This window comes from Camelus dromedarius, chromosome 13, assembly GCF_036321535.1.
Source record: "Camelus dromedarius isolate mCamDro1 chromosome 13, mCamDro1.pat, whole genome shotgun sequence".
Lineage (NCBI taxonomy): Eukaryota > Metazoa > Chordata > Mammalia > Artiodactyla > Camelidae > Camelus > Camelus dromedarius.
Window position 1 is genome coordinate 9,311,268 of NC_087448.1, and position 27,714 is coordinate 9,338,981.

Consider the following 27,714-nt stretch of genomic DNA (forward strand, 5'->3'; position numbering starts at 1 on the left):
GTATTTAAAAATTAAATATTCTAGCCCATCCTCCTTCTCCTCCTCCCCTTCTTTCTTAAAAAATTGCACTAAGTACTACACAAAAGGTAACTAGTGGAGAAGTTTCAATTAATTTTTTCAAAAGGAGACAATTAAATGTTTCCGGCCTGGTAAAGTGTTCATTTCAGCGAGGTGGAGGGGACTGGGGGGGGCGGGGGGAGGAAAAGAAGGGGGAAAATCACAAAGAGATTGGGGAGGAGATGAAGTAGCAGGGCTCAGCAATTCTTTCAATTCCAGTGCACACCCAATAGTGTGTTGGAAGAATGCACCCTGTTCGGGATTTGTGGGAGAATTGTCCCACGACAAAGGAGGCAGAGTCACGCTTGTTATAGTCCAATAAGCCGTGCCAGTCAAACAAGAACCCACACTAGCGACAAACGGCCAGCAAGAGATTCTCACACAAAAGAAAACAAGGAAGCCACTCTTTCAGTTGTGCATCAGGCCCTGGGTTTTATGCTTCACATAAATACAAACGGAGAGGAAAAAATAAACAGCCCCAAAGACTTCTGTTAACTAGAAATCCTATTTAGATTTCGGTACGTTCCTCACATCCAAGGATTTAAAACAGCGAACAGAAGCCGTAGCTGAAGGCTGGGGTGAGTCCTCCCCTCTTAAATGAGGGGTAATAACGGTGATAAATAGGCATTAGCTATGAAACCAAAAGGGAACAGTGACTTCAGATTCCAGTTCAATCAACTGAAGACACATTCGAACGGGGCAGGAACCCTTGAGGACATTAACCTACTATCACCAGGATCTCCCAGCTTCTGAGGGGCGACCTTGATGAGGAGAACTCCAGTTTAGAAAGTAAATAAGGGCCCTTGAACTCTGGTCTTTAAGAAGACGCCAACGCGGAGCTGTCCAACAGAAAAATAATGGCTGCTCCATATGTAATTCTAAACTTTCTAGTAGCTACATTAAAAGGAGTAAGATGAAACAGGTGAATTCAATTTTAATAATAGGTTTATTTAACCCAATAGATCTGAAATATTATCATTTCAGCATGTAACCAACATAAAAATTGTGGAGATAATTTACATCCTTTTTTTAGGGGTGGAGGTGCTATGAAGTCTTCGAAGCTTCATGTGTATCTTACACTTACAACACATCTCAATTTGGACTTGCCACATCTCAAGTGCTCAGTAGCCAAATGTGTTAGGAAGCCAGGCACTGGAGAGCACAGATCTAACATATCTACATGCATGAAAAAAGTGAGCAGTTTCCTTGGGTACCACAACTAGTACTCAGTGTATCACTTCAGTTGAAGCCACAGCCTTAGACATCACCCCAGATGTGGCATCAAAATCACCACCTTTCCCAGCCTTCCAGCACCTGGGTGTCCTGGGCCCCCTGCCCTGGAGTGGCACAATGGAACTGTATTTTATTCAGCCGAGATCTGCAGAATCATAGTAACCCCTAAATAAAACCTAGCCTCCCGTCGGGTCCACAACCCCCCTTTAACAATTAAAATAATCATAGTAGAATTAGGCCCATTTCAAAGTTTTCTTAAGTAATTTGACATGCCAGGGTTTTATTGGCTGAAAAGTCTGTCATGAAACAAACACACCTGTCAGCAATTTAAAAAGGACGAACTAGAAAACTGTTCAGGAAATAATACCTGCGCTAATTAAAACCACTAGTTAAAAGCTTCCTGTCTCTTCCTCTAGTTGCCCTAAGGAGTGACCTTTTCCTCTCCTCTTCTAGGTTCATTTTTCCCTTTGTGGCTAATGCGTTTTTGCTGTCTGTGATGACTTCAAATGAATCTGCTTAAGAGCCAAGCACATCGCTGCTCTTCCAGGTGGAGGGTTAGGGCCTGGCCAGTGTAGTCTCGGGTAAGCTGGTTTCCAGAGGTTGCTCTGGAGGAGGCTGTTCTGTCTAAACCACAGATCTGTTTGGGCAACAGAAGCATCATTTCAGTAAAGAGCTGTTCCACTGAACACTGAGGGCAACACCAGGTTCTCCTTGTGTGAAGGAAATGTTCTTTGGGGCCCACTTCTTTTGCTCAGTTCCCTTCCTCTCTGCTCTGTGTATGCATTTTCAAAACCTGCAACATCCAAAGCCTTTGTTTCTGCTACTCCTTCTTAGCCATCCCCAAGTCTTTAATGAAAGCAAAGCACGAGCTACTCACCCACTGGATTTCTTCAGGACCTTCCACCTTCGGGAGCATGAGGCTGGAAGGCAGGACCCGGGACTGCAGGAGGGCCTCCAGATCTTTTTCGGCCAGACCACTGGACACTGAGTTGATTCTCACACATTTTTCAGTTGCGCCCAGATCAAAGTCTTCGAGAGTTTTTACTATTCTCAATCGAGCTTCATTCTATAAGTGTAGATAAAACATATCTCCTAAGTTTTTTTTATCATTGATAGAAAACACAATCAAACCATCCATGAAACTGCTCTGTGGATTCAGAGTCTGAGCACCATTACTGTATCTATTATGTCCACCAAATGAGTGGCATTTGAAATGAGTCATCCAATCTGATGGGCAAGTAATTGATTTCTAGACTTGATTCAAGGTGACGACAGTGAGATGAACACCACTATAATGCATGTTGGTGAATCTCGGTCATTAGCATTACTTCCTAATTGAAAGGGTAAAATAAAGAATAGGTGACATTTACTGAGCATTTACTAAGCACCAGACATGGTGCCAAGTGCTTTACCTTTATTTTCTCATTTAATAAATACAGGAAACCAGATAACATACGGATAATGGTGGTCTTGACTGCCAGCATATTCACATTAGGGAAAAAATACAAGGATTTGTTTTTCTCTTTCCACATGCTTCTTGCTTTTTTATTCACTTAAAAAATTCTTTTTGCAACTGAGTTGAATCTTGACATTCAATTAAGAATGCGCTCACAGGAAATGACACTCCACACTACAACAAAGCTCTGACTTATTCAGATGGAAGGCAATAATACCACCAAGAAATCCCTTCATGAAGTGGTAGACAAATACATTTTTTTCTTTGATTTGACAGTCTTTGCTCCACAGTTAAGAAAAGCTGAAACGCTGAAAGTCTGCTTTAGTATTTGAATTATCCCCAGAGAAACTGTATGAAACCAAACATGTAATTTATTGGCTCTGAGCTGGGGATGAAGGTAGGGCAGGGGGTGGGGAGAGGGGAGTGCACTGAGGGGGCGGGGGGGCTGGAATTGGGAGAAAGAAAGCACTTGGGGTCATTACTTCCTGCCAATTTCAGTTTCAAAAACAAATTCCTCCAACTTGCCAATAGCCCTCAACAAATTCTCATTGTCAGAATGAACACTTATCAAAAGTAGTTTCATTTGGGAAGGGTTTTTATGATACTAATAAAACTTTAAAGCTTCTCACTGCTGATGAAGTGGTTTGGAAAAAAAAAAAAAAAGTCCTAACAATGTACAGCCATTTGAACAGCAATACTTACTTAGGAAAATAGCAAACCAAAGCAGGGAGGAAAAAGAATCATTTAAGCCAATATTGAGACTAAGTCCAATCAAGGAGACGAGCCAGGACAGTAGATTTAAACCAGACGGATGTAGGTCTATGACCGGGTGGAAGCAGGGAAGGCCTCCAAATGTGGTCTGAGTTAGACGGTGTGAGGAAACCAGCTTAGAGCTGTCAGGTCAGATGGAAGCAGAGTACCGGTGTAGGAGCAGTTTAAGACAGCTCTGCGGAATCCTAACTCACTGAGTTCTGACTGCCAATAATTAGGCCAGGCTTAGACAACAGCAAGAGAGGGCTCACACTAGCTCAACGGAGGGAGGATGCAGCAGCCAGTGGCTTGGTCCTACACCGTGCTGTGGGCCGTTCCACTGCGATAAAACGCATCCACTTGCTCTATCATGCCCTCTTGCTATGATCACTAAATAGGAAAATCCGGAAGGTGAAGAGCAGAAGCCAGCTCAATAGCATGATTCCAAGGATGCTTCCTATGTAAATTTAGATCCACGGCCTCAGAGAACCTAGGATGCGCTATGCTCCGTGTAGTGAAGCACAGCCACAAACTCGGGATGGCTCCAGCTTGGAAATGTTGCGACTTCCAGGGTCGCTTTCAAGAGCAGGTCGGGCTTGTAAAGGGGTCTACTGGGACAAAGTGAATGGAAAACGGAAGGGAACTAACTAGATCGTTTAGGCGGAAGTACATTTTAAAACTTGAGTTATTTGAACCATCATTTCCATCCTGCAGTTTAATCTGCATGTGCGCTCAAGGACACAGGATCCCTGGCAACATCAACTTCCTAAACTGTTAATGTTGGTGTCAAACAAAATCTGACCTCTAAGCTGTTTTGCTGTTTCACTTGGATTTGGAGGGGACTGTTTGTTCAAAGCTCATGTTCTAAACCTGTTTGTGATTTTTATCTGAAGTCAGATTACCATGGTTTCAGCACATTCTGGTTTACTTAGTAAAATTTAGCCCTTGTGAAATTGGCTGCAAATGAAGGACCCCATTCCAACTTCAGGCATAATCTGATTAGTACTTTTAATGTTATAATAATGAGCAGTGAATACTCAGCATTTTATTAGACTTTTTTTTTTTCTCTTTCTGGCTCAGAATTAAAACCAAGCTCTTTCCACTTCATCATTCTGTACCTTTCCAAAAAAAGATGACGGCTTTGGAAGTATATTGCCATACAACACTCTTACTAACAGGCTGTTGCTTGTGGCAATTTACACAAACCAAGTGTGCATCCCTCTGCTCTGTCTCCCCAAATATCCAACAACTTCAATGAATTTACACCAACCAACAAGAATGTTGATTTTTTTTTTCTTTTTGATATTTTAATGGTGAAATATGTTACTGTGCTAGCACACACACCCATACCATCTGTTGGGTGAGAGGAAGGCAGTTTCTAAGAACAATTAAGTTTAGTTCTGAGTGTTCAGCTAGAGAGAGCCACAGTCCACCAGTTGTGAGAAGAAAGAAATTCTGTTCATGCTGTTCTGTCTCCCTCTCTCTAACACGTACCTTATTTCTTGCTACCGTCTCTCTTACATCGCTCTCATCTCCATCACCTCACTCCCTTCACTCTTTCAATCTCTTTTTCTCTGGCTGCTGTTTGGTCCTGACCATCCCTCCAATTTCCATCTCATTAGGGGGATTAGTGAGACTCAGCCTGGCAGACACCACCTTCTCAGAAGGGCTACCCAGGTGATCTGCTGAGATTATTGGGAGGTAAGTAATCCCTGGAGAAAGAAGGAAAAGGAAATGAAAGCAAAAAGAGGCCACTGAAAAACGACTCTTTTTTGGGGGGGGGTGGGTCTCTTACATTCTGGTCGCAAAATGGGTTGTTTAAAATGAGGTTTAGAGAAACTGCATTCTAGACGCATTAACACTACAGGATGGCCTTGGTAAGCATTTCTCAGTACAGAATGAACTTGTCCTCCTAAGATCTGACAACCTGAAAGAGGGAACAATGAAATTAAAGAGCTTCATCGACAGTTACATTAGATTTTTTGCGGAGACTAAATACCATCGTGTGTTCTAATGTTTGATTCCAGAGGCGGGTTTTGCAGAGGTCACAAAGAAAGTTGGCACGAATTGGAATCTTCCCAGGCCCTGGTTTAAATGGTGGTGTTACCAAAGTTCCCACATTCAATCGATATTTCGTGCCATGGGCGGCTCAGTGCAGTGGACCAGTGGCTAATAAACTTGTCCTTATACATAAGCCACCGTATTATGTGACTCTGTCTGGGCCAGGAACCAAGGCGTGCTATGATTTCAGAGATGGGGTTCTTATCACCTGGGGAAGGGACACGCTCTGCTGACGTAAGAAAGCGGATAAATCAACCATCACCAAGACCTGCAGACTCCGAAATTAAAGGAGAAAATATGCGTGCAGTTGGTTCAATTGGCACCCATTAAAGCTAATAACTAATCATCCTCACAAGTTTCTAGCTCAGAATGATCAAATCTGCAAAGAAAACAACATCCGTCCGCTTTTACACTCCACTGGAAGAGGTGGTCCCTCGCGGCGGGGCGGCACAGTCTCGCCATCTGGAGAATAAATCGAGTGTGAAGTACAGTATAGTTTGGGACCAAGCTCCGTGGCGGCAGCTCAGCAGTCAGTTCATTAGTTCCAAACTTCCAGGGATTAGAGCAGCATCAATTCTACTGTCGGATAGGAAGAGACAGACAGGACACGAGATTCAAGGAGGATTGTGACAACCAGGAGGAGCCCCTTGGGCTTATTTATGAAACTACAAAGTATAAACATACCCAAATAAGTGCCTTAAATAATAGCATTATTACAGTTTCATAACATCTGAATTAACACCTTTCTCTTCCTCCACCCCCGCCCCCCAAACTTTGTATGTTAATATACAGTTGTTTTCAGAGGAAATTGCAAAGACGACCCTGGATGCAACAGGAGCAGTGAGAAAGCCATGCCGCCGAAAAGAGACTTGGTAATTAAGAAATACGAAAGACTTTCTAGGCTCTAGGGAGATGCATAACTTCTGTGATTTTTAAAAGTGAGCAATTAATAGTTTCATCCTACAAAAGGCAAATCGCCATGCCACATATTCAAAAACACTAGTGAATTCTGTCATTTCTGAATCTGTCCATCTCATTCCCCTTCCATTTTATGTAATTATGTAATCATTTTATGTAAAATGTCATAGGCATGGAGTGGATCAAATCTGGGGCATAAGTCTTTGATACGAACACCTATACGAAAAGTGTTTTTTGAAAATTTTGGGATCATTTGGTTTAAGATAAAAAATTCTGATGAATTGTTCCATTTAAGGATCTCCTTTTTCATATAACTTCTCTTTATACATTTCTATTAAAAAACAGAAGTGCCTGTGTCATAAACATGTTATCACTAGTATATTAGTATATTCTTCTTACAAATGTATAAAAATGTATTCTAATCACAGAGACTGTTGTAGTGACTGCATTAGAAAAGAAGACAAATTCTCATTGATTTTTACAATCTGATAGTGTTTCTTTAGGTAAGGTGATAGTGTTAAGTTTTGTATCCCATTGTTTTTCCCACATTAAAAAAGATTAAGGCTTGCCTATTTTTGAAAAAAGAAAATCTATAGCAATATTGAACACACCATGAGTTAACTGGTTTAAAATTTCATTCACTGATAATACCAAAAGCACAGGTAACAACAATAACAAAAATAAATAAATTTGATTTCATGAAAAATTTTAAATGTTGTGCATCAAAAAGCACTATCAAGAGAGTAAGAAGGCAAACCACAGGATGGGAGAGAATATTTGCAAATCATATATCTGACAAAGGAACATATATTCTGAATATATACAGAACTCCTAAACCTCAACAACAACAAAACAAACAACACAATTCAAAAATGGGCAAAGGACTTGAACAGACATTTTTCCAAAGAAGATGTACAAATGGCCAATAAGCACATGAAAAGATGCTCAATATTATTGATCACTAGAGAAATGCAAATTAAAACCTCAACGAGATAACACTTCACACCCATTAGGATGGCTACCATCAAAAAAACAAACAAACAAAAAAACACGCACAAAAAAAAACTTTTGTGCACTATTGGTAGAAATGTAAAATGGTATAGGCACTATAGAAAATAGTATGGTGGTTTCTCAAAAAATTAAAAATAGAATTAGCATGTGATACTGCAATTCCACTTCCGGATATGTACCCAAAAGCAGCGAAAGCAGGTCTTGAAGAGATTATTTGTACACCCATGTTTACAGCAGCACTTTTCACAATAGCTAAAACCTGGAAGCAATCCAAGTGTCCACTGACAGAAGAATGGATAAACAAGATGTGTTAAATACGTACAATGGAATATTATTCAACTTTAAAAAGGAAATCCTGACACATGCTTCAACATGGATAAACTCTGAAGACATTATGCTAAGTGAAATAAGCCAGTCACAAAAAGACAAGTACTGTTTGATTCCACTTAATACGAGGTGCTTAAGAGTAGCCAAAATCATAGAGATAGAAAGTGTAGTGGTGGTGGCCAGGGGCTGGGGGGAGGAGGGTGGGAGTTATTGTTTAATGGGTATAGGATTTCAGTTTTACAAAATGAAAAGAGTTATGGGAATAGATAATGGTTGGACAACAGTGTGAATGTATTCAATAACCACTTAATGATATACTTAAAATGGTTAAGACAGTGAATTTTCTGTTATATGTATTTGATTACAATAAACAAAGAGAAAGAAAATTCATTTACTGATTTCACTCAACAAAGGATTATATCCCCGGCACTCTGTTTGCTCTGAAACTGTAGACTCGGTACAGCAAGTTTCTGATGTGTTAATCATGGAAGATCCTTTAAAACACAGGTTTATCAAAATGCCAAATCAACTTTCATTCAAAGGACTAAGAAGGCTCAGGATGTGCTGGTGTACAAGCAGCTCTTTGAGTTTCTGTTTTCAATTTTGGGAGGTATATACCCAGCAGAAAGAATTGCTGGGCATATAGTAACTCTATGTTCAGCTTTTTAAGGATCTGCCAAACTGTTTTCCACAATGGTTGCACCATTTTACAGTCCCATCAGCAATGTATCAGAGTTTCAAATTTCTCTACACCCTTGCCAACACATTACTTTTTCCTTCGTTTATTTTTGACAGTAGCCATCCCAGTGGGTGTGATATGGTATGTCATTGGGATTTTGCTTTGCATTTCTCCTAGACTTACGATGGAGTCACGTCCTGATAAACGCAACATAAGCTGAAAAATATCGTAAGTTGAGAATGTGTTTAATACACCTAACCTACTGAACATCATAACTCAGTCTAACCTACTTTAAATGTGCTCTGAACACTTAAATTAGCTTATAATCGGGCAAAATCATCTAAACATGAATATATCATGTAATTTGCTAAGTATTGTACTGAAAGTGAAAAACTTTCAGTCAGTGAATGTTTGAGCAGAGAGAGTTTGCAACTGAATCAACTGTTGACCCTTGTGATCATGTTGCTGACTGGGAACTATGGCTCACTGTCACTGCCCAGCATCATGAGAGAGGATGGGATCACATATCACTAGACCAGGAAAAAATCAAAATTCAAATTATGCAGCAATCCCACTCCTGGGCATATATCTCAAGGAAATTATAATTCAAAAAGATACATGCACCCCAGTGTTCACAGCAGCACTATTTACAATAGCCAAGACATAGAAGCAACCTAAATGTACATCAACAGATGACTGGATAAAAAAGTTGTGGTATATTTATACAACGGAATACTACTCAGCCATAAAAAAGAATAAAATACTGCCATTTGCAGCAACATGGATGGACCTAGAGATCGTCGTACTAAGTGAAGTAAGCCAGAAAGAGAAAGAAAAATACCATATGATATCACTTACATATGGAATCTAAAAAAAAGGACACAAATGAACTTATTTACAAAATAGAGAGACTCACAGACATAGAAAACAAATTTATGTTTACGGGGTGATAAGGAAGGATAAATTGGGAGTTCAGGATTTGCAGATACTAACTACTATATTTAAATAGATAAATAATAAGGTTCTACTGTATAGCACAGGAAACTATATTTAATATCTTGTAACAGCCTATAATGAAAAGGAATTTATATATTTTTATATACATATATATATATATATATGTGTGTGTGTGTGTGTGTGTGTGTGTATAACTGAATTACTATGCTATATACCAGAAATTAACAAATTGTAAATTGATACACTTCAATAGAAAAAAAAAAACCCAAAATTCAAAGTACAGTTTCTACTGAATGTGTATTGCTTTTGTACTGTCATAAAGTTGAACCACTATAAGTCAGGGACCATCTATACTGTCTTTGGAGAAATGTCTATTCTAGTCCTCTGCCCGTTGGAAAAAAATGGGCTGTTTGTCTTTTTGTTGTTGGATTATGAGTGTTCTTTATATATTCTACATATTAAATCCTTATCAGATATGATTCACAAGTACCTTCTATTCTGCAGGTTGTCATTTCACTTTCTTAAGAGATGTCATTTCACTTTCTATGATACACAAAAGTTATAATTTTGCTGAAGTCCAATTTATCTATTTTTTCTTTTATAGTTTGTGCTTTTGTTATCATTTTGAGATCCCTGCCTAATCCAAAGGCATGAAGATTTACACCCATGTCTTCCTCTAATAGTTCTACAGTTTTAACTCTAACATTTAGGTCCTTGATATATTTTGGGTCTACACATTTGTATACGGTGTGAAGTCAGGAGGCTTGTGATATTTTTATTTTGTGGTTTCAGTCTTCATCTCTCAACAAAATACAATGAAAATTCCCTGGGAAGAGAAAAGTCAAGAGAAAAGAATGGGCTTACTGCCATCAGCCTCTTCACACGGCTCTGCCCTAGCCCCCGCTGGGGAGTGGCTGGTGTTGGGCTCTCCTGTTGCCACAGTCCCATCTACCACCTTCCTCTTTCACCCGTTTCCCCACCTGCTACTGCTGGATTTTCCTCAACTGTACGTGACAGGCCTTATGTATGCTTTTGTTTGTTTGTTTGTTTTTAGGACCTTGCAAGACTTCCCCATGAGCCTCTGAGGGACCTCAAACCCAAACCTATAGGAAAACGTGGAGCTAGTCCTGAGAAGATTTCCTGTGTGGGCATAGCTACATGTGGTTTTTGCATTTCTTGTTAATTTTATGACTTCATAGTGGGGCTTTGAGGTACACTTTGCACACAACTCTTTAAAAAGACAAAGTATTTGCTTACTAAAGCTTGTGTAGCCTTTCTCAATGCCAATAGCCACCACCAGGCTCAGATTTGACTGGACCTCTGGAGTCTGCAAGTTCATGGCTCTTTCTGCTAATTATTTCCTTTGTTCTCACTCATTGCTTGTTCTCAGCCTCAGAAGGGCAAAGTTATTTCTGTTTTCTAGCAGGGTGCCAGAGGCACAGGCATGAGATTTGCTCCAAGTGAGACAATCTGAGTGAGGAATGGGGTGTTCTGGCATGCTCTCTTCTGAGGGGGCCGTTAGCCATGTCTACATAATGGGGAGGATCCAGAGGAAAACTGAACAATGTCATCACTCATTAGCTGTTCTATGTACTTGAGGCCAAACCACCAGGTACTTGAAAACATTTAGATACCTGATAGGATTTGTCCTTTAAAAAAAAAAGTGTTTGTGATTATGAAAAGAAAATTTCCTGAATACTATTCTTACATTCTGCCTGATGTCCCTGGTCTGGTGTAATTAAAATTTTTTAATGAGAAGGAGAGAGATCAATCACATGCTATCCACTGAGCTCAGTGCCAGGGACAGGTATGGGGGGTAGGGAAAGATACATAAATCACCCTGTACTGATACATGCATCAACAGAGGAAAGTATCATCTAGTTGCGGCACTGAAAGGCCCACAGAATGAGAAGTGAAATAACAGGTCCAGGCAGTGGAACAGACAATAGGGCCATGGGACTCAGAGGCAGAAGGGAGCACCTCAGGCTGAGACGGGAGGCAGAAGAGGTGAGGGTTTCAATAGGTGCACTGAGGAGGGGGGAGCACCCAGCAGAGAGCGGGTAAAGGGCAGGGGCAGGAACAGTGAGTGAATGAAAAGGCAGATGATCATATGAGGTTAGGGAGGGAAGGTGCTGGCGTGAGGAGATGGAAAGAAAGACAGGAGATTCCCAAGCAAGCAGGGATGAGCCCATGGTTTAGGAATACGAGGGCTGAGGCCCTGTTCCTTTGGGGAAGGACAGGGTGATGGGGGAGGTGGGACAAGGATCACAGTTCAGATGAGGAAGTAGCTTCCACAGTGGAAGCTGCCTGGTGCTCAGGCCTGGAAAGGGGGAAGGTCCACCCCACAGCCCCTCGAGCACTAAGTGGAGAAGGTCCCTGCTTGGGCCCGTCCTGGCCACGGGCAACTTCCCCATCCCTGGAGCACAAGCTTTTATCGCAAGAGGGCCTCCAGTCTCAGAGTTACTCTTTTTGTCTTTGGAGCGGGTGTTTGTACGCAAGTGTCAGACCTGTGGGATTCATAGCACCGTACCCTGAAAGCGAAACAGAAAGTCCACACAGAATGGGACGGCTGGCCCACCTAGGTCCCTGCGCCCTGGCCCTCTGACAGGGTGAAGGTGGCTCCCTTCCCACCTGGTGCAAAGCACAGCCCCAAGCAAAGCTGCCCTCTCCCCCTTGGCTTGCTCTATTTGTGTCTGGCGACTTCTCCAGGGTTCGAGGAGTAATTAACTGTTTTGGTTTAAAAGCCCTCCCGCTGGGTTGCAGTCTGCGTGGGAGAATAAAAGTAAACAAGCAAAAGGGAACTGTGTCATCAAAGAACTCTGCACTTACCTTTCTTCATTATAAGGATAAAAACGCTGCCATGTGCCACAGGCGTCATGGATTCACCCACGCAGGCAGGGCCACGGGCCTTTCATGCTTCTTTAACAGTAAATCAGGAGTGACTGGTTCATAATGTAATGAGGCAGCCTTGCCACGGTTCCAGATACCCATCAGGTATCAGCCGTGTCACCTGTCCTGGCCTGAGACGTTTTACTGGGAAGCTCTCAACATATTTTGGCTGATGATTTACTTCCGTTACCTCTCACACCAGTGGTGAGATATACTGCCAGAAACGGATTCAAATGGTCCCCTTATTGTATCAAGAACCAGTTTTTCTTTTTTTAAAAAAAGCCAAAGCTTCTTTGCTTCTATGGAGGAAAACGTTTGTTTCCCTGCCCATCACCAAATTTTGGAGGCAAGTCGGGCTGCTTCTCTCCGAGGCTGCGCTAAGGTAGGTTATGAAGGAGTTGGGCTGCGCCCACGGTGCTGCTGGGAAATTCCTGTCTGTGTGCCAAGTGCTTCAACAACACTTCGTTAAGGTGCTGACACAAAGAATCTTGTCTCCATAAGTAGGAGGTTATAAAAGCTTACAGACAGAGTATACATGTCTAATGATAAGGCACAAACAGCCCTGCAATTAAGCAAACCAAGCTGACAGGGACCTGAGCTAGCGGAAGGCTCAAGGCCTTGACTTCTACTCTGGGCAGGAAGCTTTTACCCATGGCAGAGAGCATCCCAAACAGGATTCTTTCTATTCCTTAATGTTAATTAGTCTTCCCAGCAGCCATGAATGAAGAAATCAGGTCACTGAATAAGCTCTGTGATGGCACAAACAGAACATAAAAAAGTAGTCCTTACGGGACACTAAACTAGATCATTTTTTAGCACAAAATGCTTTTTTAAGGTAGGTGAGGCTTTCAAACTCAAAGGAATTTTAAAACTGCCCACACAACATTACCAGTTGGTTCCACTTTTGTGTATTTTGATTTATCGCTCAAATATACATTCATAGCCTCATTTTATAGGAGCTAATTTATTTTTCATGCCTTGTTTGTCTTGCTTCCTAATTATTTCTCAAAGAAAGCGGTAATTAAAAGAAGACCTCATTTCTTTTAGGTGGCAAATGTACAGGTATTTTAAAGGGTAGAACTTTCCCACCTTATTCCTTATCCATTTTTAGTGTAAAATCAACAAGGAAGAGAAAAGAAAAATATAATGTGTAAAATGGAAGAGTGGAGGATAATGATGGCCATCAGAATATTCTATTTTTAAAAAGACAGATTCTGCGCTTTGAGAACTAAGGTTTAGGTACGGAGAAGGGCCCTTCTCAAGGACCCGGCCACCTGGAGGCTCCTCTCTGCTGACTGCCACAGCATAGGCCACAATTCCTCTGAAAACAGGTCCTGGGGAGACACTGGCAGAGCCCAGAGACCTCTTCCCTAGCTCACGGACACAGATCTTCTGTAATTAAATGTTTTCCTCGAGAAAATGCTAACAAAACAATGCAATGGCAGGCACCACACTCGGTCTTCATTGCATTTTACACCTTTTCCTCTTGCCAGCTCTTCACACAGACTTTTTCCGCGGCTTCGTTCCTTCGCCCGTGCCAGGCAGGCTCACTGTGGAACCACTTGGGTTTTCTTCCCGCTTTTTGTGCCCAGTAAATTTTCATAAAGCATTTAACGTGAGAGCAAGCAGGTTAATTTGCCGTGCCGGTGAGCCAGGCTCTCGGAAGGCTCCCCGCAACACTGTCATGTTTTGGCGCCAGAGTCAGAGGCCTCAGTCCCAGTGGCGAGGATGCTTGCCAGAGCCTTCTCTGTGCAGACACCAGGTGTGATTTAACATAACAGACTGTGTGGACGCTCAGCAGCTTCTCTAACCCATGCGTCAGAACCAAATCACAGTCTTTGTGTGAGAGGAAGATGAAAAGTCTCATGGGCTAGAAGTTCTGCCAGGAAAGGCTTCTGGACAGAGAAGAAATGGAAAATCATCCTATCTTGCAACAAACACCTGGTTTCAGGAACACTGAGGTTCTTCTTCACGGTATCTGTACCTTGTTAAAATCCCCTGTCATATCACACTGCTCTTTTCCTCTAACAACAGGTAGGCAATGAAAACCAAAGCTTTTTTTTTTTCATATGTGAACAGAATATACAAAAAATAGAATTACAAGGAAATTAAAAAACTCACTGAATCCAGTCTTGGATCTATACCTCGTCAGCTGCTGAACCAGGCATGAAGCCCTGGTGGACACTGACTTTGCATGCTGATGCTGTAGGTATCAGCCTTCACAGCAATGATGAAGGTGGCGGAGGAAGGCCCAGAGGGAAGAAGCCAAGCTTGGTGGCCAGCACAGTGCAGTCCTGGGGGTGAGAACAGCAAGCTCCCCACAGACGGCAAGCTTAGTCAAAAGGACGGGCCCAAAGCAGACGTACAGATCGCCCTACAGGGAGAGGGGCTGAGGTCACAAGAATATGATTTTAGGACAAGCTTAGCAAACACAACTGCTGGAATTAGCAGCCTTTTTGTCCAGACCACTACCACAGGGCAATTTAATGCTCAGTATGTAGAGTTAGTTAATAGAGAGGACCAGTGGTGTTTGAATGCCGAGCGATATAGCTTTGGAATGAAGTCTGTGTGCGCAGACATTCAAAATCACCCGAAAACGATGACGTACGTGTACACACAGTTCAAAGGGCTTATGTCTCATTTGTCCTCACAGCAGTGCTGAGGTGTAGACAGGGCAGGTATTATCCACGTTTGCCTGAAGAACATGGGGGTCATAAGACTGAACTTATCCCACAGCTAGTCAGCAGTCAAGATGAGGAAGAACTTACATGTCAGGCTCCCAGTCTTGTGCGCTGTCTGCAGAACTCCTCTTTGTATCTTATAGAGTCTATGATTTACCCAATAGCCTATAATGAACTATTCGTTTTCTGCTTACACTCAGTAGAGGAGATTCTGTGGATGGCTACCCGGAACCCTGGCTGGTAAGGGGATCATAGACATGTGCCTCATACCATCTGTCCTTTTCATACAATAGGCAGGAAACATTTTATGTAGGGGATAATCTATATAACCATTTGCAATGAATGCAGAGTATTCTATTGCATGGACATATCATAGTTTATCTAATCAATCCTCTAATGATTAAGATGTAAATTTTCCCTGATTTTTTTTTGCTATTAATTAATTTTATTCAACAGATATTTACTGAATACTCGTCACGTGCCAGGTACTACTTTAGGTGATGGAGATAACAACTCCCTGCCTACACAGAACTTATGCTCCTGTCAGGAAAACAACTAATAAGCAAGTAAACCAATAAATAAATGCAGGCTGTGAAAAGATCTAGTAAGAGAACAGAACTTAGTAATGAGGGGAAGATGCTTGAGATGAGGTGGCAAAGCAGCTTCTCTGAGGATGTGACATTTGCCCTGATACCTAAAAGACTATACACAAAGCTGTAATGAATATCCCCAAACATGCAGCTTACAGCACTTGTCTGGATATTCCCTCAGGATAAATCCTAGAAGTGCAAATGCAAAGTCAAATCACATGCTCATTTAGGCACCAAAAGAATGGCTGTGAAATTCCAACTCTCAGAGCCTCCTTCTAAACCGGTTCTGAATCCAGCAAGTCTAGGTTTCAGTCCCAAGTGGGCTAATGATTGGCTAAGAGACTGGACAGTCTCTGAAAAATGGGGACAATAAAAGTGCCTGACTCAGGAATTAGTGAGAATTAAAAAAGGTATAACATAAGTGGTTAATAAATGTTAGATTAAAAAAATACATGCTCATTCAAACACATATACTAAAATAAATTGCTGTTTTTAAAAGGGCTGTACAAATTTAAATCCCATATCCTGGTGCCCACCTACTTGGGGTTGGTTCTGAGCTCATACTAACTTCAGCTGTTTTCAATAACCCGGCGTCCGCACTCCAGGACTGTAGCCACGTGAGGACAGGGATGGTATCTCATGCCTCTCGTGTCCCTAGTGCCCAAACGAAAGGAAGACACAGGGGGCTCGTCTCCTTGCACTGAGGACAGTCCTCAAAGAAGCCAATACACTCACAGACAATGGGAACTAGCTTGTCCACTGAATTGTAGACCTTTCATTTGTATGAAATCAGATCTTGAGATATCTGAAGTCTACTTTCTTATGGGCGCCACGGGCTTCAGTTTGCTGGATTCTTCAGGGGGGCAGGTAAGTCTAGTGTGCTCACCATTACTTGATAAAAAAAAAAACCACAAATAGTAACCTGCTGAGTGTTTTGTTTCAATTTAGAAACCCCAAACCTGGAATCTTGAATCAGTGCCTTGGCAGGAATGGAAGGCCATAGGTTGCAGATGGCAAATGACTCACTGCAATCTGAAAGGATTGATACTGTTGGTATAAAAACATGACCACGTTCCCTTTCTTCCTTTGTCCATCTGCTGCTGTTGTGGTTTAGGACTGAGGATGATTTTAAAGATTTAAATTTGGACTGCACGTAAGTTGTTTCTCAAGCCACATGGAATATGTTTTGGCAACAAGCACTACTTTTGGTGCTGTCTAAGAAGGCAGTAAAGAACAAAAATTTTTTAATCTTTTTTCGGGTTATATGCATATGTCAACTTTTTGAATGGAGGTAGTTGTGAGTAAGAGTAAGGTAGTGAATTATATACAGTGAGTTAATTTCTTCTTCTTCTTCTTTTTTTTTTTTTTTAAAGAAGGGAGAGCAAGGGTTAGGGAGGAGAATGAAGGAATGATGACTGTAAGGAAAAGTGCCAGAATATCTCCTGGTTTCTCTGATCATCTTAGGTATGTTAGTCTTGTCTCCATAACCAGACAGATGAGATAAGCTCGTTGGGGTCAGACCGTGATTTGAAGCCCTCAGAGTTCCTAGCATAGCATGGGGCACAGAGTAGCTGTCCTAACTGGGAACTAAAACTGGTATGATTAACTTGAGAGTCAGATGGGGGGTCTAGTCTCCCCGGCTTCCTGCCCCTGCCACACATGCATGCACACACGAAGCATTGTTTCCTCCACATCTGTGAGGGTCCTGCAGCAAGAAGCGTGCCCCATCCTTAGGTCTGGTGGATTCTTTCTTATATTTTGTGAACATGATCAGTTACAGGTCCTGGAGTAAGAAACACAGAGACTCAGTCTAAGAGTTGGGAGGGGTCTTTAAAGATATCCCCAGGAAGCTCTGTCTAGGCAGGACCCCCTTCTGTCCTCTTGGTTGGTTATTATTCTGCTTCTGTGTGAACATGGCCACTGGGCAGCTCTTCAGATACCTGAGGATGGTTATTATGTTTCCTGAGTCTTGTGTCTTCAAACACTCTTAGGTCTAATAATTGTCTCTCTGGAAGCGCATGATGCAGATTCAACATCCTCTCACTTCTGAGTTGCCCTCCTCTGGACATACCCAGATTTGGGGATGACACGCCCTCCCACTGTTTTTCGTCTGGGTGTTGTGCCCAGCCTGTGACGGCATTATGTTCCAACTGGCTGGCCACACAGGAGACTCATAAGAAGGCTGATAAAAAGTTTTGGCTGATTATAATGTTAGACTAACTTTTCAGCCACTCAGTGTGCTTAACAACATGGCTTCCATTGCAGCCTTCTTAAATCCAGCCATTCTTGATACCAGTTTTTCAGTTTTTCAAAAAGGTTTTGAGAATGCTAAATGTTTAATAACACAGTAATGTGGAAGATTACTGGATTTCATAAAAGCTTAGCTTTCTTCCTAGGATAAGCAACACATGTATTAAGGATTATTATTTTTATTATTATTTTGCAACTCACTTGTCTCTGCCAGGGAAAATATGCCACAAATGGCAGCATTCCCAAGATAAAAGTCTGAGGTGTCTGGGGGCCTCGGTTTCTAAACCTGCAAGATGAGCCCTGAATTTTTTTCTGGCTTTGACATTCTGTCTTCTCTGTATAGCCTGCTATGGTCAGTTGTCTCAAGAGAACCCCTTCCTTACAATAGTAGAAATATGTGCCTTTATTACTTCCTTTTTGGGTAGAAATAATAACATTCTGCTGGCCTAATATTTTAATGGTAGAAAAGTGCAAAATAGCTAATGTTTTGAGTGTTCTTTTGTTTTAAACATAAAAGCTTTCAAAATTTGTCATTTTAGATGGAATAAGGTTTTTAAAAGTTAGCTGAAACGTATTATTTAGCTTTATAAGTACACTAATACATAATTATTTATCCATAATCAAAGAACAGATAATGCCTACCAATCTTTAAACTGCGTAAAAGAAGCATTAATGGATATAAAAACACTGGGATTTTGAGAACTTAAAACTAGTTGGTTTGGAGGAGGGCAAATCAGTAAATAAACCAAAGTTTGTAGTTTTTAAGATCCATTTTTCATTTATAGTTAAGAAGCTATATGATGAACCTTTCAAAGTATTTAGCATTGTATTTCTCTGCTCTTCTTGGTATTTGGCTTCCTTGATTGGTTTGGGTGGGGCTTAGGTATTTTTCAAGGCTCCTCTGGTGATTCTGACGGACAGTCATGGTTGAGGACCCTCCCCCTAAAGGCACACGCAAATGCCTTGCCTGCTGGCAAGCAGCCCTCAAGGCACAGGTGAAGAAAAGCCTACTTGGGGAGAGGAACCCAGCAGCCTCTTAGCATTTGCCAGAAGCCTTCAAGGGCAGGCATCACATGGTGGTTGCACAGGAGTGTGGCAGAGACTGCTAATGGCCCCAGCATTCATCCTCCCCTTTTCCTTTGACTTTTAGCAGAGCACATGTTCTCCCTTTAAAAGCCTGCATTTCCCAGCCGTACTTGCAGTTAGGATGTGAATGGAACATAACTATGTGCGCAACGCAGAATCTCTTAAAAGGAAGCCACTTGCCCTCCACTCTCTCTTCTCCCATCTCACAGGCTGGAACTCAAACATGGTATGAAGTCAGTCTCAGCCATGCATATCAGGGTGTCAGAGCAACAAGGCAGAAGCAGGATGGGTCTCTGGATGACCTCAAGGAGGAGGGCTGCTTCCCTGCTTGGACTACCCACCTGCCTCTGAACTGCTAGGTGAGAGAGAAGTAAACTTCATTCAGTTTGAGTCATGGAAGCTTTGGGGATTTTTGTTGTGGTGGTGGTAGCTGAGCCTGTGCACTAACACAGAAGGAGAGAATAATCAACCGCATGTGCAGGACGGGGTGATGGTGAGAGTAGGGTACACAGCAGGAGCAAGAAGACTGTCGGGGGAGATGTAACATATAAAGATAGGCTCTGCTACAAAGTCCTGTTTTCCAGCCTCTGAGCCCTGAGCATTGACTGGCGATCCCCTTCCTGGCCCTGGATAATTCCCCTCCTCCCGTCTCTGTGTGTCCGCTGGGAGCTGGCGGGCTGTGTTCTAACAGTGGAAGGAGAAGACGCAGGAGGAACCACAGGCGGAATTCTGGCGGGGGAGTGTGTGTGTGTAGATGATTAATTTGGTTTTGGATGTGTTTGTTTAGGGCCTCAATGAATAATACCTTTTGACCATCAAAGTTCTGAACCAACAGAATAATAAGAGAAAAGAGTCAGCAGGGGGAGGATTAAAACATCTTCTTTATTTCTCATAAAAGCTAGGTTAGGGACACAGTTTAGTGAAAGAGTCACGCTGGCTTCCGAATACTGAACCCTGGAGTTGGACTGGCCATTATACAGCTATGGCAGTAGCTCAAAGATTTTGCTATAATGTAACATTTTGGGCTTACTTAATCCTTCTGTCCCTTTAAATGATAAGAACTGATAGAATAAAGAAGTATAAACTAATTAAATATATACGACAATATTTCAAGATATGTTAAACTTTTATACTAACATATAATGCTTACATAATGCATTTTCATTTTAAAACTTCCCACCCTTCCTCCCCTATGTCCTTCCTTTCTTTTTCCTTTTCTTTGTTTTTTGCTTTAAGAGCTCTGATATGACATATCCCACATGCTGGCTGTTGGCTTCCATTGGTGGTCAAATGGAGCCATTATTGGGTGTTTTGCTCCTACTCTGTAACTACCGGAAACCAAAAGTTATGAAACGCACACTCCTCATTCTGATTGTGACCAGTAGTAAATGACCAGCTTGCCTGTCCATGTAGGGGATGGGTTCTTGAGCTCCCTTGAAGATAACTTCAGGACTAGAAAAATCTGTCTGACAGTAAACTTCCTTTCCAGGGTATTTCTCAGTTTTAATATAAAACTGAACAGAATGACTCAAATCCAATCTAAGTACGCATTCTCTATGCACTTGCCTCATCAGTCCTTGCCACCATCTAGTGAAATGACCTATCTATATGTTGGTTTCCTCTACCTGGCTAGCATACCATACCTATTTAATAAATGTTTGTTGAACTGAATTGAATAATAAGAAAGAGAAGTAGAAGTAAGGTAACAGTGGGGTCAGGTCTAAGGTGAGTTCTTTCAAGAGATCATCTTAAGGTATGGAAAAGGAGAAACCAGTTGTACATCCTAGTGGTTGGCACCATGGTAATAGAGAAATGTCAGGAAGAAAAAAGACGAGAACAAGGTAAATCCTTTCATAGCTTTCCTACTGGAAATCAACCATCAAAGCTAAGTTGCTTAGATACTGAAACTGGATTATGAAAAATAAACAAGCACACAATGTACCATCATTTAAAAATCACTTGTTTGGAAATAAATAAATCCAATATTGTCACCAACACTGTAAGCTGTTCACCCTTAATTGTGAGTTAGTAAGTTGATAAACATCATATTCTAAATTTGAAATGAAAATTGTTGGAAAAGTTATTAAAAGATGTACTGAGACAGAACTCTGAGAATAGGCCAACAAATTTGGGCCAAAAGACCAGATAGTTGACTACTTGATAAATGTACAATAAAACAGCAGAATTTTATTGATTTTGTCTCTATGAAGCTAAAATACCCTAAAACAGAGAGGTTACTAAAGAGTGTGGATCTGGTACAGAAATGAAGATACCAAAACAAAGCTGGAGATAGAGAAATGAAGTCCTTTTCTCTGATAGTGGGGTGTTTCCTTCTACCAAAAACTTAAGAAAATGATGGTTCATTCAGAAGGTGGTCTTTATAGACAGTCATGAGAGCAAAAAAAGAAAGTTTATTTCAAAAAGTTCTAATATTCCTATTTAATAATATTATTAATATGTTTTAAGTCAGCATTCTTCGATCTGTATTATTAGTAAGACTGACCATGATGTTAATAGAAAAAGAGATATTGGAGTTCCCAATTAATTCTGTCCATCCTTTGAAACATACTCCTCTGAAGTGTATTAGTTTCTTAAGGCTGCCATAATCAATTATCACAAACTTGCTGTTTAAAACAGCAGAGATTTACTCTCTCACAGCTCTGAAGACTAGAAATGTGAAATCAAAGTGTCAACAGGGCTGCGCTCCCTCCCTGGAGAATCCCTCCTTGCCTGTCCCAGCTTCTGAGGGCTGTCAGCATCCTCTGTGGCAGCACTGCTCTAATCTCTGTCTCCACGTGGACTTCTCCTCTGTGTCTCTTATAAGGATGCCTGTCACTGGGCTCCGGACACACTCAGGTGAGCTAGGATGATCTCACCTTGACATCCTAACTATACCTACACGGACTCTTCTTCCAAATAAGGTTGCATTTACAGGTTCCAGGAATTAGGACATGGACTCATCTTTTGAGAAGCCACCAATCAATCCACTACAGGAAGGGTATTGCATGAACAGTGAAATGAAGGGTTCTTTAGAAGAGCTGCTACAAAACAGTGTGTTAATGATGGTGAGGTCTCCCTTTGCCGCCTTTCCCCCTCTAGATCCTATATTAAAGATCATAGCGCTGTCCTCAGCCACATTCAGCCTCCCCGTTCGTTCTGTGCGTCAGTGCCTGTTCTTGCCACTTTAGCTTCTCTCCTCCACTGAAAGAGCACCTGTGAAAGGGGAGGGAAGGATGGTACTTCGGAATCGCTGTCTTTAGGATGTGTGTTTGGACTAATTATTTCCACCAAGGACACTGGCTTTTCCATTTAGTCCTAGCAGGTATCTTTCATCATCCAAAGAATGCATTTTTAGATAATTGGCTATGGTTTGGAATCATAAAAACATACAATTTTAGGGCTGAAGAAAGCTCAGCAATTATCTAGTCATTTTAGAAATAAGGAGAAAAGTCCCAGAGAGATCAACAAATCACTGAAAGTCATCAATGCAACGGGGACGGAGCCAGGCTGTAACTCAAGCCTCCTGATGCCTATTTAAGCACTTTTTCCCTCAGTCACACATAATACAGAATGTGGTGCAAAGCTCTCTCCTCCGTGGATTACTCAAGATGTTGGCTCACTGGTGCTACCCAATGAGACAATCAACCTTCTATGGACTGAATGTTTTGCTGCCCTAAAATTCATATGTTGAAGCCCTAACCCCCAAATGTGATGGTATTTGGAGGAGGGGGCTTTGGGAGGTAATTAGGTCATGAGGGTAGAGCCCCTGAATTGGATGAGTGCCCTTATAAGGAGAGACACCAAAGAGATGATCTTTCTCTCCACCACGTGCAGGCATGGCAAGAAGGCAGCCATCTACGAACCAGGAAGAGGGATCTCACCAGGAACCAAATCGTCCTGCACCTTGATCTTGGACTTCCCAGCCTCCAGACTGTGAGAAAGAAATGTCTGTTGTTTAAGCAACGCAGTCTACGACATTTGTTATAGCAGCTTGAACTGACAATCACAATCCAATGAATATATTTAACAATATTTACTGAGTGTGTGCTATGGGTGGACAAGGTCTCTGCTCTCACAGAGCTTCCACACTCATCTGAGTGATGGACTGATGGTACTCGAAAGGCTGCAAGGCTCTGATCCAGCTTTCACAGTAGATTGTTGTTTGGGCTAAGGTCACCTAGTTCTACTCCTGATTCTTCACTACACCCTCAGAAGAAAAGAAAAATACCTGGAGTTAATGTCCTCACTTAGAAGTGTTTCTTAACTTGTCAGATGTCATATTTGAGTCAAAAGCATCTCTTGGCCCGGAAAACAAGTCTCCTCAATTCCTCTCTAGTGCTTAACTCTAAAATGAAGCAGGAATCCAAGGTCAACAACCCAAGTTGTTTTTTTTTTTTTAAAGACTCATCATTGTCCATAAAATAAAGTATATTATCTCTTGGGAACTGTAAAGTCATCAACTAGCTACTTATAAATGAGAGGTATTTTCTGGTTGACACAGTGAGCAAAAAAGACCCAGATGGTGGATCCTTTTGGCATAGACTTATCTGCTCTAGCTGTCTAATACATTTCTTCACTGTGTTAATTCTTGCATCAGAACCATCATGGCAGTTTGCTTATTTCCAAAAAATACAAAAAAGGAAAGATTCTTGTCTGTAGGATTCTTGCCTTCCTCCTTCGACAATGGGGTGGCCTATTCTCTGCAGGGAGCAACTGAAACGACCTGGATCCTTTGATGGAAAAAAATCTCAAAAGTTCTGGCCCATGCAAGATTCAACATAATCCCTTCCTCATGAAACAGAAAAGGGGACCGAACTTTTGGCGGGCATGACCTGATGTCTGGTGAAGATTCAGAATTTATTTTAAAATGGGTTTTGGCTTGTTGGATAGAGCATGTTGCATTACTGCTGGCTGGAGAGTGAGTCCCACGGGCTTGTGGCTCTGTCTTCTTTCATGAGGAATCCCTGCCAATCCAGGATCTGTGAACTGCTTCTGCCAGCCAATCTCTAATTTAGCATATGTACAAAGCCAATTTTTGGACACCATAATGGAGCCTGGCACCTCTGCAGCCCACCATGTTTGCAATGCTCACAGTGAAATAAGTAGTTAGCAAGATAGAGAAAAATATGCCATGAAAAGGCTTTTTAAATTCACAGATAAATCGTCTATGTATTATATATGTGTATGTTTCTCTCTCCTGCTTTTCCAACATAAACTTCCCCCATGCCTTTCCTTGTGGTTCATTTAGATTTTCAATCTGGATGCACTTAGCAATAGCCAACACTGACAAAGATAAAACCCTGTTGCCCACTGAGAACATCTGATTTTTAAAATGTAGAAATGCTGCTCTTTACAAAATAGGACATTTCTCTTTTAATTAGCTTCAAAATACACCCAAATAATTTGCAACTAGGAAATGATACCATTTTAGAGTACTTAAAAGTAATTTCCATGCACGCAAAACCAATTTAAGGAGAGGCACAAGCTAGTGAGACCTTCCGTTTTAAGATAAATTGAGCTGCTTCTTTGGGGACAGCTGTCATAACCATGGGAAAATTCACCTAGCCCTCTGGCTTTGATCATTGTTTTCTCTCAGAAAACCCATGTCTAAGGTGTACTAGCTGAAATATTTGGGAACAAGTGCTACTGAGGCTCGAGTACACCCATCCATCTGTGCTGAAAATGTGGGTCTTCCTGCCTTCCTCCCTTCTAGAGATTTTCTGGCCAGTCATCTAGTTTTCTAACAGTTGTTCAAAAGAGACTAGGTAGCCACAAAAGCTCTATGGTGTCATGTCTATCTTTGATAAATAAATACATGTATTGTGCTCATTCACCCTGCAATGTGCTGGCCCTGAGTCCTGAGAAGGGCATCTATCAGAAGAGGCATTTTGACTTTTCCCTGTGCATGAATGAAATCAAACCTCTGAATAAAAGGGAGAGGGAAACTATGTGATTTTCTGATGTGTATTTCTTCCAATGCTTAGATTGTGACAATGGTCAACTTTCTAGCTCTTTTGGTAATAAATAAGATCCCTGCTCTCCCAGCCAGGTGAGCCATTGCTGATCGGTTTGCTAGCATGGGATGAACAAACCCTCCCAAACCATACCCAGACCTCACCTGCTATGGCTTCTGTTGGTGGAAAAAGAGTCTGAACCCTGCCTGTAAAAATATAAATATTTTAGGAGCTTGGCTGATGGCAAGCTTTGCACGGCCACGCAGAAGCCAGGCTTGATTGCCCTGGCCTGGTGTGGGGCTCCCCAGGTGGCAGGGGCTGAGAGCGGGCCATGCAGTTGGTGGGGGGTGGACGTGAGTGCCTCCAGTCATTCTGAGTAGCCCCTGGGCTCATTAGTGACGAGGGCTGACAGGCTCCTAAGGGGAGGTCCTGTCCAGTTTCTTTCTGCAGCAGGAATGATGGGCCATGCATGGGGTCCTGAGGCAGAGACTGGGGACTTTTTTGTGTGACCGTGACTACATTCCTCATCAACAAGGCCACACTCATGGTCTCTTTGGAGGCCGTTGACTCGCTAGAGGATTACCATTAAGAGACGTCTGCTCAGTGGCGCCAAGTTCTTTCCCGACCCCTCAGGGGCCAGCATGGTGCCTCCATGCGGCTTCACCCAAGCCAGACAGAAGGGCAGGGCACCAGGTCTGGGAATTAGAGAGGGCGATCGATATGTGTATACGGAACACAGTCACGGACAATTGAAAAGGCTTACACGTAACCCCACTGGGAACAGCTTAAAACTGAAGTCTGTGATAAATGACTCACGGAACCCAGGCCCTGACTGGTGTGCCTGGGAATGGCCAGAAGTGAGGTTCCTAACATTTGTGATTCACAGAGTTCAAGTGACTGGAATGTAGTAAAGGATTCTAGGACTGGTCCTGCAAATATAAATAACTACTTAAACAGGGAAGAATTTTTCACTCCTGAGTGATCCTGAAACCTTGAATTATGAGATCATCACCTTTCAAATTTAGTTTCAAAAGAAAGACTACTTCAGGGAAACATAAAGCTTACACCTTCAGTCCCAGTCTCAGCGCCCAGAGACAACTGCCACCTCGTCTGTATACTGAGGTTCTTTACTGATGGGCATGCGTGCAAGTCTGGAGGCCATCTAGGGGAATAATCAGAGACTGTACAGTTATCAGAACCAAGGCACATCTGGGATTCAAATGCAGATGTTCTGAACTTCTAACTTTTGATGAGGTAAAATCAATAAGGATTTTTTAAAAATGGAGTTCAGGTATATAAAAGTTTAGTAGATTTTAAAACCAGAGTTGGATTATAACTTGGAATTAATTTATGTGGTCTGTTGTTCCAGTAATGCGGCTGATTTTCCAAGTGAAAAGAAAACATTCTGTACTCTGGACTGCTTAGAGTTGGGTTTATAATAGAGACAAAAAAAAAAAAAAAAAAAAGATAAACTCTGGATAGAAAGAAGCTGTATTAGTCAGGGCTCTCTAGAGAAACAGAACCAAAAGGACATATACATAGATAGATAGATAGATAGATTTTTTTTGATAGATTGATTTTAAAGAATTAACTTGTAAGATGGCAAGTTCAAAATCCATTAGGCAAGCTGGGGGAAACTTGGGCAGAAGTTGATGGTATAATTCTGGGGCTGAATTTCTTCTCCAAGAAACCTCAGATTTTGCTCTTAAGGCCTGCAACTGATTAGGTGAGGCCCACCCACATTATCCAGGGTAATCTAATTTATATAAAGTTACCTGATTGTAGGTGTTAACCACATCTACAAAACATCTTCCCAGCAACATCTCAATTAGTATTTAATAAATAACTGGGTACTATAGTTGACACATTAAGCAGATCAACCCAGTAGCTTTCTTCAAAACTGAAATAATAAGAAATGCTTCAGTCCATGAAGATTCAGCCTTCTCCCTTTTGGAAGGGTCCACGCCATCACATGAGGCATGACACACCAATGATCTGCAGCTCTACAGTCTTCCTCACCAGAGGCCCACTGGAAGAGGGTTGCAGATCCTGGGCCTTGTACAGGTGGTGTGCAGAAAGGGGACTGCCAAATAAGCCAAGGTGGAAGGAAGACCGAGCTATTTCATGGTTTCCATCCTGGTTCTACCTGTGTCTCTGAAGCAGTTATTCCAACTACAGCCAATACATGACCGGTTGTCTGTGCTTCCTGCCTGACCAGTTCCTGGTATGTGCCTCCATTACCATCATTCTCAATAGTCACTCAATACGCCCTTTGAGCATGAGGTGCTCCCAACATGTGGGTGAACCTCATATGAATGTCCTGTATTGGGCCAACAAGTCATGGCTATTCTCATCCCAGAGAAACATAAGCTTCCTTCCCTGCTAATTATACTCTAAGTCTTTCCTTCATAATTTTTTATATTTATAAAATACTTTAAACACAAAACAGCCTTCATCTAAAGAGGACTAAATTAAAAGGAAAAAAACACTTGGAACAAGATGCATCATTTTGATCTCTGAGGTTAGATAATAATAAGTAACATTTACATGGTTCTTTATCATTTACAAAGTGCTTCCACATACACTTATTTTATTTTTATCCTTGCAGGAACCCTGGGAGGTAGATGGTATTATCCCCATTTTACAGATGATGGCACTAAGGCTGGGAGAGGTTAACAGACTTTCCTGATATCATACGGCCATCAGGCTGCTAAGCAGGGACAGGAACTACAGTCTTCTGCCCCTAGCTCCATGTTGGGCTGGCTGCCTAGACTACTTTAGGACTTGTCGTGGGTGATTAGCTCAACTCTCAAAC

General features: G+C 41.8%; 1 protein-coding gene across 3 annotated transcripts in view; it reads right to left on the bottom strand.

Moving 5' to 3' along the window:
- The window catches only part of CLYBL (citramalyl-CoA lyase), a 205,543-nt gene that overhangs the window by 32,642 nt on the left and 145,187 nt on the right, over positions 1–27,714 (bottom strand). For all 3 annotated transcript variants that reach the window (XM_010980249.3, XM_031466268.2, XM_010980250.3), the window contains exon 3: positions 2,168–2,356. In XM_010980249.3, coding sequence (XP_010978551.1) covers positions 2,168–2,356 — 189 coding nt within the window. The remainder of the gene's footprint in view (positions 1–2,167; positions 2,357–27,714) is intronic.